Source organism: Rhineura floridana, chromosome 17, assembly GCF_030035675.1.
Source record: "Rhineura floridana isolate rRhiFlo1 chromosome 17, rRhiFlo1.hap2, whole genome shotgun sequence".
Classification (NCBI taxonomy): domain Eukaryota; kingdom Metazoa; phylum Chordata; class Lepidosauria; order Squamata; family Rhineuridae; genus Rhineura; species Rhineura floridana.
Genome location: NC_084496.1, coordinates 9,968,514 through 9,984,013, shown reverse-complemented (window position 1 = coordinate 9,984,013; position 15,500 = coordinate 9,968,514). Strand labels below are relative to the sequence as shown.

At 44.4% G+C, this 15,500-nt stretch overlaps 1 protein-coding gene across 16 annotated transcripts in view; it reads left to right on the top strand.

Moving 5' to 3' along the window:
• Positions 1–15,500, top strand: part of IFT140 (intraflagellar transport 140) — a 122,867-nt gene that overhangs the window by 91,851 nt on the left and 15,516 nt on the right. For all 16 annotated transcript variants that reach the window (XM_061599957.1, XM_061599955.1, XM_061599954.1 and 13 more), the window contains 6 exons: positions 3,522–3,699; positions 10,494–10,684; positions 11,558–11,653; positions 13,880–14,012; positions 14,189–14,332; positions 15,217–15,345. In XM_061599957.1, the coding sequence (XP_061455941.1) occupies positions 3,522–3,699; positions 10,494–10,684; positions 11,558–11,653; positions 13,880–14,012; positions 14,189–14,332; positions 15,217–15,345 (871 nt within the window). The remainder of the gene's footprint in view (positions 1–3,521; positions 3,700–10,493; positions 10,685–11,557; positions 11,654–13,879; positions 14,013–14,188; positions 14,333–15,216; positions 15,346–15,500) is intronic.

The window sequence follows — 15,500 nt, the reverse complement described above, 5'->3', positions numbered from 1 at the left end:
TTGCATCCATAATTTCATAGTGCTTTTTAAAGGAGTGTTTTGTTTTATCCTCACAACTTTATGAAGTGGGCAACTTGTGTTCCGATTTTACAGAAGGGAAACTGAGGCTGAGTAATTTTATAAATGGATAAGCATGTGCCCCTTTAAATGAGGGAAGAAAGATTGCAATCCATCACTTCTCCCCTTGCTGCATCTGGTCTTTGTTAGAACTGCTTGCTGTAGCTGATGAAGTGCAGATGTGAGGTAGTGTTGCAAAGATAAACTCAGGAAATTCTCCGAGTCTGTTGTGGGGGTCAAGTTAGTTGTTATTTGACTTTTGCTTTGTTTTGTTTGGGGCACTGAGCTTAATATTCAGCAGGGAAAGAAACAGCCTTTGGTAGACCACTGTGACAAAAGCAGAAGTCTTCAGGAGAGAGATACGGTGAGACATTTTTAAAGATAACAGGTCTACTGTCCATTAACATTCCTCCTAATTCCTTTAAGTTGCCGTCAAAGCACATTTACTAAAAGGTAGAGATGCTCAAGGATTTCATTAAATCTGCATTTTAAGTAAGTTCTTGTTTGTCACTTGTTACCAAGGTCTCCAAACGACATTTAAAAATATAAATACAGTATACCATTAAAAATTCATATAAAACATTAACATTCTCATACAAGCACCTACAGTTCATATTCCCACACATACATAGATATAGCCCCTCCATAACAGCCACAGGGAGCTTCGGCAGCAGAACACTAAAGTGAACCAACCTGATTCGCCCTTCCGGAATGAATACACAGATTGGAACACAGTTATCCTTTGGCTTTTGCAGTACAGTTCTTGGCATAAAAAATGAATCACAGGGCATAAACAAAGGTGCATTATAGGGTAAAATACATGCAAAAATGTATATGTTGTGAAAATAGGTACACAAATGAGGCAAACTTTCAACATACCGGCAGACTTTTGTTCAAGTGGCAGATGGTAGAAAAGTAGCAAGGACCACAACATGTGGGTTAGCACGTCAGGCAAATATTGTGAATTGACTGTCCATTATTTCACCACAGTCAAATGTTTCATAAAGCCAAAAATGTCATTGTGTAGACGGCTGCTCTCTTTAAAAAAGTAAAATAAAATCATTATGGTGTAATTTGTCAGCAAAAGCCAGGAGTGACGGCTGCTTGTCCTGAAACCCCGCAGCTCTTAGGAGCAACCTGACAGCATAACAAAGCACCCCCTATTGACTATCTGCTGAAACTGTAGCAGGAACACAAGCAATCATCAGTGGCCAATGCCACAGTTCTAATTACATTTATGGGGTGACCGTGGTATTCGAGGACAAAAACTAAAGTGATTAATTCACTTTTGAACAAACCCTTACCTAAATTTGTTAAGCGTTCTAAATATTCTTCTTAAAAATTAATATTGTTTCACAGTTAACTTATTTGTTTTTGTAAGTAGCATACCTGTGGATAATTAAAATATACTTTTATCCTAATGAAGTTAATGCTTTCAAAATACTTGATCACTATTTGAACAATGTTTGACCTGCCAAATGCCCAGTTTAACCAATATTTCTGCCTAATTAGCCATAGTGTCAACTAATCCAGAACCTCTGGAAATGATCTTGTTTTCCAGCATGCTGAGTCCATAATCTTCAAACTGTTCAGCGGAGTCACCAGGAGTGGCAGGGTTTAGATTTTAGAGTATCATGTTGACTGCACCAGGATATTTTCTTCTTCCTAGAATCTGGGCATTTGGGGATTTGTTGCATGTTCATTTGTCTCAAAAAAACAGGCTTGACTAATGTGTGGCACAGATAGGCTGAGCCCATGCATGAGACATAACAAGCTGCTTTATATGCAGGTCAGAAAATTTGCCCATGTACCCCAATATTATCTCCTTTGGCTGGCAATGGCTGTTCTACATCTCAGACAGATGAATGTTCCCTGTTATCTGTTACCTGATCCTTTTGAACTGGAGATGACGGGTATTGAACCGGAGTCCTTTGGTATTAGGGATGAGGGAGAATATCTGACAAAATCGAACCTGGTACCGGATCCCGACTAAATTTGCTAGTTCGCTATCCCTTCAGAGTGACACCGATCTCTTGTGGTGGGCTGCGGCTGTAATCGACATGGATTTTGCGGTCACGACTGCAATCGGCAAGATCCTTTTTTAAAAAATCCTCTCACCTTTTTACATATTTTTTTCGTAATTATTTTTCGCAATGTTTTTCCCCTCTGCCAAAAAATCACGTGGAATATTGTGATCATTCACGTAAGCGATCTAAAAATTACACAGTGTTTTTCTCCGCCGCCAAAGAACTAGATGGAATGGAATCATTTACATAAGTACAAAAACAATTACATAATTTTTGCAACCCGGAAAAACAACCCCTGTGAATTGAATCACCCAAAAACGCATGCAGCAGATTGAATCGGCAATCGCCATAGAAAGCAGAAACAAAAAAAGGACAGACCAGTAAAGAAACAACAAACTATCAAAATGCATGCGGATCAGCACCATGCAGCGAACCCCATCCCTATTTGTTAGGCAAAGAAATGTGCTGTGCCACTGAACGGTGGTCCTTCGCCTAAAAATCGTCTAGGAAGCACATACGAAGCTGCCACCTAGCCCACTGTTGCCTATCCCAGGTGTTGCTGAACTACAACTTCCATCATCCCTGGTCATTGACTGTGCTTGCTGAGGCTGATGGGAGTTGTAGTTCAGCAACATCTGGAAGGCCAAAGATTCCCCGCACCAGGGTCTTAAGGAGAGGTTTTTGTTATCGCTGGCTTCCTCGTCCATTTAAAGAGAAACAGCAGGGATTGAACCTAGGACTTTCTGGATACAAAACGTGCTCTGCCACTGAGCTATAGTCCCTTCTGAGACAATTGGATTCCTTGTTCATCTCTGTTGCTGTGAATGCAAACAGTTATCCTGTGATGGAAAAAAGCAACCATGTGAATCTACTGAGCGTCTTGTTTAAGGAGTGAAATGGAGGTTGTCCCTCTAGCTCAGCAGCTGCAGCCTAAGGTCGTGTTCACACAGCCATATTTTACATGGTGGTTCCACATAATTGCCATCACAAATTGACTGGAGGGAGTGTGTTCTCTTGTCATAACCTGGTCTTTAGATGCATGACAAACTGATGCCATGTCCTAGAAAATTCCTGAAACTACACATTAAGCAAGGATCACACCTATCTCACCACTGACACAGGATGTAGCATTTCCAAGATTGGTTCATCCTGTACAAAATATGAGAACCAGTGTAGTGTAGTGGTTAGAGTGTTGGACTAGGACCTGGGAGACCAGGCTTTGAATCCCCACACAGCCATAAAGCTCACTGGGTGACCTTGGGCCAGTCACTGCCTCTCAGCCTCAGAGAAAGGCAATGGTAAACCCCCTCTGAATACTGCTTACCATGAAAACCCTATTCATAGGGTCGCCATAAGTCAGGATCGACTTGAAGGCAGTCCATTTCCATTTTCATACAAAATCCACTCTCCCCATCTCACCCTTCTTGTTCCTTGCAGTGAAGCCGTCTGGGAGAACATGGCCCGCATGTGTGTGAAGACGCAGAGGCTGGATGTTGCCAGAGTTTGCCTGGGGAACATGGGTCACGCTCGAGGAGCCAAGGCGTTACGGGAGGCTGAGCAGGAGCCAGAGCAGGAAGCCAGGGTGGCCATGTTGGCAATTCAGTTGGGCATGCTGGTAGGTAGGATGCCTTTTCTCCAAGCACCCCCTCTTTGTTTCATGTTAAGCAATTGGAAGAGCCTAGGTTCCCAAAATTTGTTCGTGAGGTCCTCCCTAACAGTAGGAAAGAAAGACTTTGCAAGTATGACCTAGGCAAGTATGACACACACCCGTTTACTCCACATCCAGTATGCTCCCACCATTGGTTTTGGAAATGGTGTGCACACAGCATTAGCCAGAGTCCACATCTATTCTGTCGTTTCTTCCAAAATATTTTATTATAAGAACATAAGAAGAGCCTGCTGGATCAGGCCAGTGGCCCATCTAGTCCAGCATCCTGTTCTCACAGTGGCCAACCAGGTGCCTGGGGGAAGCCCGCAAGCGAGTGCAAGAACACTCTCCCCTCCTGAGGCTTCCAGCAACTGGTTTTCAGAAGCATGATGCCTCTGACTAGGGTGGCAGAGCACAGTCATCATGGCTAGTAGCCATTGATAGCCCTGTCCTCCATGAATTTGTCTAATCTTCTTTTAAAGCCATCCAAGCTGGTGGCCATCACTGCGTCTTGTGGGAGCAAATTCCATAGTTTAACTATGCGCTGAGTAAAGAAGTACTTCCTTTTGTCTTCCAACATTCAGCTTCTTTGAATGTCCACGAGTTCTAGTATTATGAGAGAGGGAGAAAAACTTTTCTCTATCCACTTTCTCAATGCCATGCATAATTTTATACACTTCTGTCATGTCTCCTCTGACCCGCCTTTGCTCTAAACTAAAAAGCCCCAAATGCTGCAACCTTTCCTCATAAGGGAGTCGCTCCATCCCCTTGATCATTCTGGTTGCCCTCTTCTGAACCTTTTCCAACTCTATAATATCCTTTTTGAGATGAGGCGACCAGAACTGTACACAGTATTCCAGATGCGTCCGCACCACAGATTTATACAACGGCATTATGATATCAGCTGTTTTATTTTCAAACCTTTCCTAATTATCGCTAGCATGGCATTTGCCTTTTTCACAGCTGCCGCACACTGGGTCAACATTTTCATCGTGCTGTCCATTACAACCCCGAGGTCTCTCTCCTGGTCGGTCACCGCCAGTTCAGACCCCATGAGCGTATATGTGAAATTAAGATTTTTTGTTCTAATATGCATAATTTTACATTTGTTTATATTGAATTGCATTTGCCATTTTTCCGCCCATTCACTCAGTTTGGAGAGGTCTTTTTGGAGCTCTTCGCAATCCCTTTTTGTTTTAACAACCGTGAACAATTTAGTATCGTCAGCAAAGTTGGCCACTTAACTGCTCACTCCTAATTCTAGGTCATTAATGAACAAGTTGAAAAGTACAGGTCCCAATACTGATCCTTGAGGGACTCCACTTTCTACAGCCCTCCATTGGGAGAACTGTCCATTTATTCCTACTCTCTGCTTTCTGCTTCTTAACCAATTCCTTATCCACAAGAGGACCTCTCCTCTTATTCCATAACTGCTAAGCTTCCTCAGAAGGTACCTTGAGGTACCTTGTCAAACGCTTTTTGAAAGTCTAAGTACACTATGTCCACTGGATCACTTCTGTCTATATGCTTGTTGACACTCTCAAAGAATTCTAATAGGTTACTGAGACAGGACTTTCCCTTGCAGAAGCCATGCTGGCTCTGCTTCAGCAAGGCTTGTTCTTCTATGTGCTTAGTTAATCTAGCTTTAATAATGCTTTCTACCAGTTTTCCAGGGACAGAAGTTAAGCTAACTGGCCTGTAATTTCTGGGATCCCCCCGGATCCCTTTTTGAAGATTGGCATTACATTTGCCACTTTCCAGTCCTCAGGCACGGAGGAGGACCTGAGGGACAAGTTACGTATTTTAGTTAGCAGATCAGCAATTTCACATTTGAGTTCTTTGAGAACTCTCGGGTGGATGCTATCTGGGCCCGGTGATTTGTCAGTTTTTATATTGTCTATTAAGCCTAGAACTTCCTCTCTCGTTACCACTATTTGTCTCAGTTCCTCAGAATCCCTTCCTGCAAATGTTAGTTCAGGTTCAGGGATCTGCCCTATATCTTCCACTGTGAAGACAGATGCAAAGAATTCATTTAGCTTCTCTGTAATCTCCTTATCGTTCTTTAGTACACCTTTGACTCCCTTATCATCCAAGGGTCCAATCGCCTCCCTAGATGGTCTCCTGCTTTGAATGTATTTATAGAATTTTTTGTTGTTGGTTTTTATGTTCTTAGCAATGTGCTCCTCCAATTCTTTTTTAGCATCCCTTATTGTCTTCTTGCATTTCTTTTGCCAGAGTTTGTGTTCCCTTTTATTTTCTTCATTCGGACAAGACTTCCATTTTCTGAAGGAAGATTTTTTGCCTCTGAGAGCTTCCTTGACTTTGCTCGTTAACCATGCTGGCATCTTCTTGGCCCTGGTGATACCTTTTCTGATCTGCGGTATGCACTCCAGTTGAGCTTCTAATGTAGTGTTTTTAAACAACTTCCAAGCATTTTCGAGTGATGTGACCCTCTGGACTTTGTTTTTCAGCTTTCTTTTTACCAATCCCCTCATTTTTGTGAAGTTTCCTCTTTTGAAGTCAAATGTGACCGTGTTGGATTTTCTTGGCAATTGGCCATTTACATGTATGTTTAATTTAATAGCACTTTGGTCACTGCTCCCAATCGGTTCAACAACACTTACATCTCGCACCAAGTCCCGGTCCCCACTGAGGATTAAGTCCAGGGTTGCCGTCCCTCTGGTCGGTTCCATGACCAACTGGTCTAGGGCATAGTCATTTAGAAGATCTAGAAATTTTGCTTCTTTGTCGTGACTGGAACACATATGCGGCCAGTCTGTGTCCGGGTAGTTGAAGTCGCCCATTACTACCACATTTCCTAGTTTGGATGCTTCCTCAATTTTGTATCTCATCTCCAGGTCTCCCTGAGCATTTTGATCAGAGGGACGATAGATCGTTCCCAGTATTAAATCCCTCCTGGGGCATGGTATCAGCACCCACAACGATTCTGTGGAGGAGTCCACCTCTTTTGGGGTTTCGAGCTTGCTGGATTCAATGCCTTCTTTCACGTATAGAGCGACTCCGCCACCAATACGTCCTTCCCTGTCCTTCCGATATAGTTTATATCCAGGGATAACTGTATCCCACTGGTTTTCTCCATTCCACCAGGTCTCCGTTAAGCTCACTATATCAATGCTCTCCTCTAAGACCAAGCACTCCAGTTCTCCCATCTTGGTTCGGAGGTTCCTAGCATTAGCGTACAGACACTTGTAAGCAGTGTCTCTCTTCAAGAGTCTTTGGCACTTTTGGTTTGGCCTGTGGTAATTTTGCTCTTCTGAATTGATATCCTGTGCCCCTGCTCTCACAATGCCTACTTCTAGGCCTACCCCTTTTAAAATTTCATCATTTCTTTGGTCTTTATCCCAGGGGGGAGGTTTATTCCGAACCAGACCTTTCTTAGCTCCTGTCAGGTTTCCCCCTCAATCAGTTTAAAAGCTGCTCTGCCACCTTTTTAATTTTAAGTGCCAGCAGTCTGGTTCCATTCTGGTTCAAGTGGAGCCCGTCCCTTTTGTACAGGCCCGGCTTGTCCCAAAATGTTCCCCAGTGCCTAACAAATCCAAACCCCTCCTCCCTACACCATTGTCTCATCCACGCATTGAGACTGCAAAGCTGTACCTGTCTGACTGGTCCTGCACGTGGAACCGGTAGCATTTCAGAGAAAACCACCTTGTAGGTCCTGGCTTTCAGCATCCTGCCTAGCAACCTAAATTTTGCTTCCAGGACCTCACGGCTGCATTTCCCCATGTCGTTGGTGCCAACGTGCACCACGACCACTGACTCCTCCCCAGCACTGTCTACCAAACTATCTAAATGACGGGCGATATCCGCAACCTTCGCACCAGGCAGGCAAATGGTCTGCACGCCCATCACACACCCCACTGTCTATGTTCCTAATGATCGAATCGCCCACTACAAGGATCCCTCCACCCCCTGGAGATATATCCTCGGCACAAGAGGATAGCTGCTCATCCCCCAAGGAATGGGTCCCTTCTAAGGGATCATTTTCCTCTTCCTCGGCTGGATGCTCTCCTTCCCTGAGACCATCATTCTCCATGTTAGCAGGAGAGCTATCATCTCTGGAGTGGGACGCAGCTATAACATCCCTGAAGGCCTCCTCCACACACCTCTCTGCCTCTCTCAGCTTTTCCAGGTCAGCCACCTTGGCCTCAAGGAAATGACGTCGTTCCTGGAGAGCCAGGAGCTCATTGCACTGAGAGCACACCCACGACTTCTGTCCAACAGGCAGATAGTCGTACATGCTGCAGGCAGTGCAAAACACTGGAAAGCTCCCGCACCCCTGCTGGCTTTTTACTTGCATAGTTTTGTTTAAGGTTTATTAAGTTAATGGGTTGGAAACTGTTGTATAGTTGAGGTCAGGGAACAGACAGGCAGAGTGGGGGGGCCTGGCCTCTTCGCCCTGCTGCCGAACTCGCTCTGCATTTTCCCTCAAAACCAGCTTCGATTCTCATTCAGAAAAAGAACAACTTAGCTAAATTTGAAGCTGGAAGGAACACGGGAAGCTGCCTTATACTGAGTCAAACCATTGGTCTATCTAGCTCAGTATGGTCTACACTGACTGGCAGTGCCTGTCCAGGATTCTAGACTGGATACTTTCGCTGTCCACATGGAGGTGCCAGGAATTGAACCTGGGACCTTCTGCATGCAAAGCAGATGCTCAGTCACTGAGCTACAACCCTAGCACCTTGTACACAGCCTAAGAGCGCTTCCACACTCCCACTATTTTTGGGTGGGATCCACCCACATCCCGGTAAGTTAAAGCTGCACAGTTAAAGCCGATTTGGAGGTTTTCTGAAACAAACGCCCTTCCCTGAAATATCAGACTTTTTAGGGTAAAGAAAAATGATAGGAAAATGCACTGGAAAGTGTGGGACAACACTTCCTTGATGCAACGCTGTCCAATCTCCCCACAAACAAATCAGGATGAGCGCTCATTAAATAGTCTGCATCCTCTAATCTCTCCGTAAACAAAAATCAGGCTGAACACTCATTAACACTCATTAAACAGGCCGTCTGGAAGAGTGACCTAAGGCTTATTAAAGATGCTTCCCCTAGCTGTGCTCACTCTTGCCCTGGAACTGAAAGGCAAGCCCATGGAAAGGGAAAGGTGAGGGCCATGTGGATTCCCAGGCAGCTTTAACGCCCCTGGGAAATGTACACTCTCCAATAATTGGAGTCCGGGGAAGGTCTTGTAATGAGGTCTTGTAATAAGGCGTAATGTTACGCCTTACTGAGTCCAGAACCCACAGGTGTCAGATTTCAGGAGATGCTTCCAGAAAGCCCCCAAATCAGATAGGAAGGCTATAGCCCTCCCCCACTGTTTGTCCCCCAGAAACTGGCGTCCAGAGGCACAGTGTTTCTAAGCCTGCGATAGGGTTCCAGTATTTCCCAAGCCCCAGTTTGTTTCTGCTGGGGAATGGCGTCAACGCAACGACGTTTTTCAGCCTGTCGGACTGGAGCAGTTTCCTAGAGCAACAGGCCTCCCCTGCGGAGGCCGCCTCCCTCTTGAAGTGACCTCGAGGTCAGAGTGCTTAGTGCTTTCCTTATTTTTATTTAAACATCCTGTCTTGGTCAGAATGCTTCTATTCTGGGCTTTGTGGGCTCAATTAGGTCTTCAAATTCCAGTTTTAATTAACCCTTGCTACTACGCAATACAAAGCAATATTGGAATGCATGATTGCTGGTCTCGAAAAATGCACATTGTCACTTCTTTTGAAGGTCTACAGTTAAGCCCAACTGTCTTCGGGGCAGCAGCACATCAACCATTTCTCCCTTTAACACCAATTGAATAAAGGTCATTTTTTCTGGATCACAGGGAAATCTTTCGTTATACCTCAGAATAGTTTGGATAGTGACAAACTCCCTTTGCATGCAGTGGCTTGGACAATACACCTAGAAAATGGCATTGGCAAAAATAAGACTGGTCTTAAATCTAGCTATTTCCATCTGCCGACAGTTAATGAGAAACAAAATGATACAATACAAAACTCCTTCGTAATTGGTATGTGAGACACTCATTCAACTGCATTATAGATTTTGTTGTTGGAAAGTGGAGTGCTTTTCATCCCTTATGATGTGGGGATACCCAGTAACATTTATTGACTTAAAACTTTTCTGTACCTCCTTTCATTATCTAAATTCCAGGTAGCTTCACAATGCTAAACATTGCAGCATTGCCTTTTATGAACTGTGGTTCTCATTTTTTAACTCTGAAACTCAAAAAGATGATACATATGCTCTTGATAGAGCTAAATGTATTACTTTGTATTGGACTCCTCCTGAACTAACGGTTAGTGTTGTTATTATTGTGTTTTTAACACTTAAGTTTTTATTAGTTAAAAACTCATTGCTTTCTTCCCCTCCACATTCATTTAGTATTTAATTTGTTTGGGCTGCATCCAGTGCTAGGCCTACTTGGAATAGACCCACTGAAATGAATGGACATGATTAACTTAGTTTCATTAATTTCATTAGGTTTACTCTGAGTAGGACTAGCATTGGCTACCACCCATGATTATTATTATATTGTTTATTCAGTGTTTTTCTTCTTTATTTTGAATGTCTTACCTGATGTTTGCCCAGATCTTGTTTAATTGACTTCTTATTGTTGCATATTTGTCTCGGGTTCCTGTTTTCTTTACTTTTTTGTGCAAAGATTTCTTCAAAGAAAAATGTTGTGTATATAAAAATCTGCATAATTCACAAAGCCCTCTTCACACCTGTCTGCCTGATCCCCATTCCAGGAAGATGCTGAGCATTTGTACAAACAGTGCAAGCGTTACGACCTTCTGAACAAATTCTACCAGGCCTCAGACCAGTGGGAGCAAGCTATAGAAGTAGCTGAGGCTCATGACCGCGTCCACCTGCGCACCACCTACTACAATTACGCAAAGCATTTGGAAGCCACAGGCGAGCGCAATCTTGCACTCACCTAGTAAGTTTTAGCTTGAGTCCAGACCCAGTCCTATGGGTGTCTGCAAAGGATTGTGTTCGTCAGCATCCTATTCCTTAGTCATGATTGTGTCATGATTGTGTTAAGTTTTTTGGGGGGATATCAACCCCGGTAGCTAACTTTTTCAGTTAATACTAGAGATGTCATGGAACTCTCTCCCCACTGAAGTGCGTCTTGCAACCTCATTGTAGAGCTTTAGGCGAATGCTAAAGACACATCTCTTTACCCTGGCCTTTGATACCTGAGGTATATATGTTTAGGACCCACCCTATTTTGAGATTTTGGTTGTTTTTAATTCTTTTCAGCTCTCTATTTTGGGGGTGTTGCAACCCGCCCTGGGACATCTGGGTGAAGAGTGGGCAATAAATGCTGCTGTTACTGCAGCTGATGATGATAATGATGTGAAGGCCCGGGGGGGGTGGGGGAAATGGAAAAATTCAGGAAAAAAACCTGGGTTTTTTCCCCCCTTTATTCCCAAATGTTTCTGTTTGTTTTTTCCCCCTCGTTTTTTGGGCGTTCACATCTCTAGTTAATACACCTGTTTTGTGATCCTGCCATTGGGTAAGGCTGTGTACACACTATATATTTAAAGCACATGACTTTCCCCAAGAAACCCTGGGAACTGTAGTTTACCCTTCACAGAGCTACAGTTACCAGCAGCCTTAATAAACTACAGTTCCCAGGATTCTTTGGGAGGAGCCATGTGCTTTAAATGTATGGGGTGTGTACACAGCCCCAGTGTAAGGGAGTCCCTTTGATATAAATAGGATGGTGCTTAGTGGCGCCTCATTCCCACTCTCATTTCCCTGTCTAGGCGCTGAGAAGCTAACTAAAGCATACTATTTCCCTGCACAGCTACGAGAAGTCAGACACACACAAGTTTGAGGTACCTCGAATGCTTTCAGAAGACCTGCAGGCCTTGGAGTCTTATGTCAACAAGATGAAAGACAAGTGAGTGTTTGCTTGGTCCCTCCATGCCAGAATGAACACCACTGCAGCTGCCAGTTGCCCTGTGACTGCAACAGAAATGACAAGATCTCTCTGGCCTTGTTCGCTGGCCAGGCAATGAAGATCTGTTGCTAGTTTTGCCATCTCCTTCCCAACAAGGGAAGACCACCCTGGCCCCAGTTGGATATAAACATCTCTTCATAGTTCAACACTTTGTCCTGGAATCATCAGACCAAAGTTCCTCCTCCTCTGCTTTTCCTTCCACTCCTTCCCTTATGTGTTCTTTGCTTTAGATTGTAAACTTCAGGGCAGAGCCTATGTCTTATTCTCATTTATATACAGCACCTGCGAGCCACTTTGGGAGGCAAATTTTTGGTCTGAAAGTAGATTAATTTCTGAAAAGCTTGAGGCTCTGATTCACTGATCACAGACAGAAAAACGACCAAGTGGGCTGCTGATCTCCCATACCACATGGAGTGCCAGACGCCTGCTGTTTCAGAGGCTCTGGTCATAAATCACATGTACTTAGCTAGCCTTATCGCACTGGAGTGTTAGAGTGGTTATATCTCAGGTGAAGCATCCCTACAGCTCATTTTCAGGCCTCAACATCTCCACCCAGTCTTTGTCCATCACCTCTATAGATTGCCCGCCCTCTCTGCAGAAGCCCTGGCATGTCTGTGCTGTTACAGAGCTAGTTGCTGTAGCTCTGTTGTGTACAGCATCTAGCAGTGCAAAATGTAGGCACTAAAATGTTAAGTGTTAGAAGTACCAGAATATTAAGCAGGCTCTCAAAGTTGTTATATTGGTGTTCTCTTGTAGAGTCCTGAAGCCCTCCTCCCTTTAACTGTAGATGTATCTCAGCTTCAGAATTTGTTGGTGCACAGACAGACAGATTCTTTAACCACTGAGGGTGAGCAGTTTACATATCTAGCAGCTGTTACACAAAGTAGCCCATTGCTATCAGTAGATCTGAAGTGTCCCAATTTGCATTGAGATTGCTTGTTTGGATCCAGTTGAAAATACCCAGAGACAGGCTGTCCCTTCTCCGTGTTGAGGCCAATGTGTTTAAGATCACAGCCAGCAGGATCCATGGAGAACAGCTGTCAAATGCTGGGAATCTATAGGTGGAAATGAAAGCGCATGAAGTAGGAGGAAGCACTGCTATAGACAGTCCAAAATGGAGGTATGCAGATGACACACAGCGCTTGCGCGCTCTCCCTCTCTCTCTCTCTGGATCGATGAGGGAAGACAAGCTGAAATTTAACCCAGATAAAGCGGAATTACAGGTGGCTTGGGATGAGCAGGAACCTGAAGGAGGAATACGGCCTATGTTGTGTGGGATGCACCCTCCCTTCAGGATCAGGTTCACAGCGTGGGTGTGCTCTTGGATCCGGCACTGGTCCTGGATGTGGAGTAAGTGGCCAAGAGTGTTTTTCCCCAGCTCAATACATCACTTGTGATCTTTCCTAGATAGGAATGACCTAGCCATGGTAATCTATGCTGTGGCCATACAAGGATTAGATGACACTAATATATTTTATGTGAGGCTGCCTTTGAAAAGTGCCTGGAAACTGCAGCTATTCCAAAATGCCGCTGCCAGGATGTCAATTGGTTAGGACAGGCTGCATGGCGCATATAGTTCTAGATTTATAACACTGGCTCCCAGATGATTTCCAATTCCAATTCCAATCCTATGCATGTCTGTTCAGAAGTTAACTCCATGTAGCTCAATGGGAAAGTCAATTAGACCTTAGTCCTTTAAAGCCCTAAATGGTCTGGGCTCAGGATACATCAGATCACCTTCGATCAAACAAGTCTGCCCATTCACTAAGACCTTGGAGGCCCTGCTTCCTGCTCCCCCAAGATCTGAAATATATCAGGAGACTTATCAGAAGTGGCACTGAAATGATAGAACTCCCTTCCAATGAAAGTTCACTCTGCGTCTTCCTTGGTTGGTATTTTGATGCCAGGCAAAGGAGCTTTTCTTTCAGTGAGCGTTTGAGGGTATTTAAGTTAATTTGGGTTCAATGGCTCTACTAGTTTCCTGTTGCTTAATTCGCTAACTTTTGGCTTGTTTGTTAATATTTTTCCTTGCAAATGTTATAACTGTTTAAATGTATACTGTGGATTTTTACATTACTTTGTGTGTCATCTTGGGGGTTTTTATTGAAGAGTTTTATTGAACTATATTTAATCAATCAATTGAGCCGCCCTCTTTTCATGTTCCAGGGGCTTGTGGAAGTGGTGGGCCCAGTACCTGGAAGGCCAGGCAGACATGGAGGCGGCTTTGAAATATTACGAACTGGCTCAGGATTACTTTTCCATGGTCCGTATTCACTGTTTCCTGGGTAACACCCAGAAGGTAAGCTTGAACCGCCTTGGTGTTTCTTCTCAAAATGAAACGCGGTATATAAATTCTTATCATCATCATCATAAGAGAGAGGTTGCTTTCCACGAGTTTCCTAGCAGAGGCAGCCATTTTATGGTGTAACAAGGGGAACAGGTATCATGATGTGCTTTTCCCTCCTTTCATTTCAGGCAGCTGAAATAGCAAACGCAACAGGGAACTGGGCCGCTTCGTATCACGTCGCCCGTCATTATGAGAGTAATGATGACATCAATCAGGCTGTGCACTTCTACACCAGAGCTCAAGCATTTAACAACGCCATTCGACTGTGCAAGGTACAGGCAGCATTCACGCTCCGTCACATCACTAAGCTGCACGCTTTGACTCATAAGCCACCACAACAATGGGGAAAACTGACCACCAGAGGGGGGGAAAACTCCGGGGTCCTCAGCAGCAAGCCCAAATCCCTCCTTGTGGCTGACCTCTTGTTGTGGATACTATTTGACATGATCAGCCTGAGGAGCTAGTGTAAGTTCTTGGAAATGTCATGTAATCAGCATAATTACACACTCCTTTGATTAAAATATCAGTAGCACGAGCAGACAGAAGAATTGCCTTTTCCCCAGCAACCACAGTGTTGACGTTTGTGTGCTCAGCAAAGGCAATTTTCTGGCAGTGGAAGTGCAACCTGGAAGAAAGATGTCTGTATCCTTTACATCCAAAGGGTTACAAGTATGCTTTATCACCCTGAAAATGAATTGTCTGGTGCAAGCTAAACCTGTTGCTTTTATAACCTGTGCATGGTCTGAAGGCACTTGCTGAAACTAAGCAGGCCTGGGTCAAGTCAGTGCCTAGATAGGAAGCCACCTGGGAACCTCTGTGTGGGTTCCTTTCACAGAAGAAAGATGGGATTGCAGTGGAATAAATAAATATTAATTGCAATTTCTTCACCCCCTGTCCGCTCAAGTGCCCAGGACACGAAGGACACCACTCTCCCACTTATATTGCCAGGACTGGCAGTTGAATCTTACTTCAGCAGTGGTGACAGGACAGCATCCTTCACTATACCTGAGACAGAGGACCACAGAGGAGACTAGCTGGGAGTTCAGGGGCACTGCTGCTGCTGCTGCCCCTAAGCATATGCTGCCTGAGGCAGTTGCCTCATTCTGCCTAATGGTAGGGCCAGCCATAACTAATACAGTAAATATTTTTGGAGTAGGAGAACAATCTGGACGACCAGCTGATGAACCTGGCTCTTCTCAGTTCACCAGAAGACATGATAGAAGCAGCCCGCTATTACGAAGGGAAGGGGGAACAAATGGACAGGGCAGTGATGCTGTACCACAAGGTAAGCACTCTTTTCTCTGTGGCACAGAGATTTAAATGGGAGCAAGTCCTTTGGTTAGGGGTGCATCAAATTAAATGAAGAGGACTGGGGAAGGCATTGTGACTGATTGGCAGGCTTCTGTACTACAGTGGCCATGTGGACTAGTTTTTAAGTGG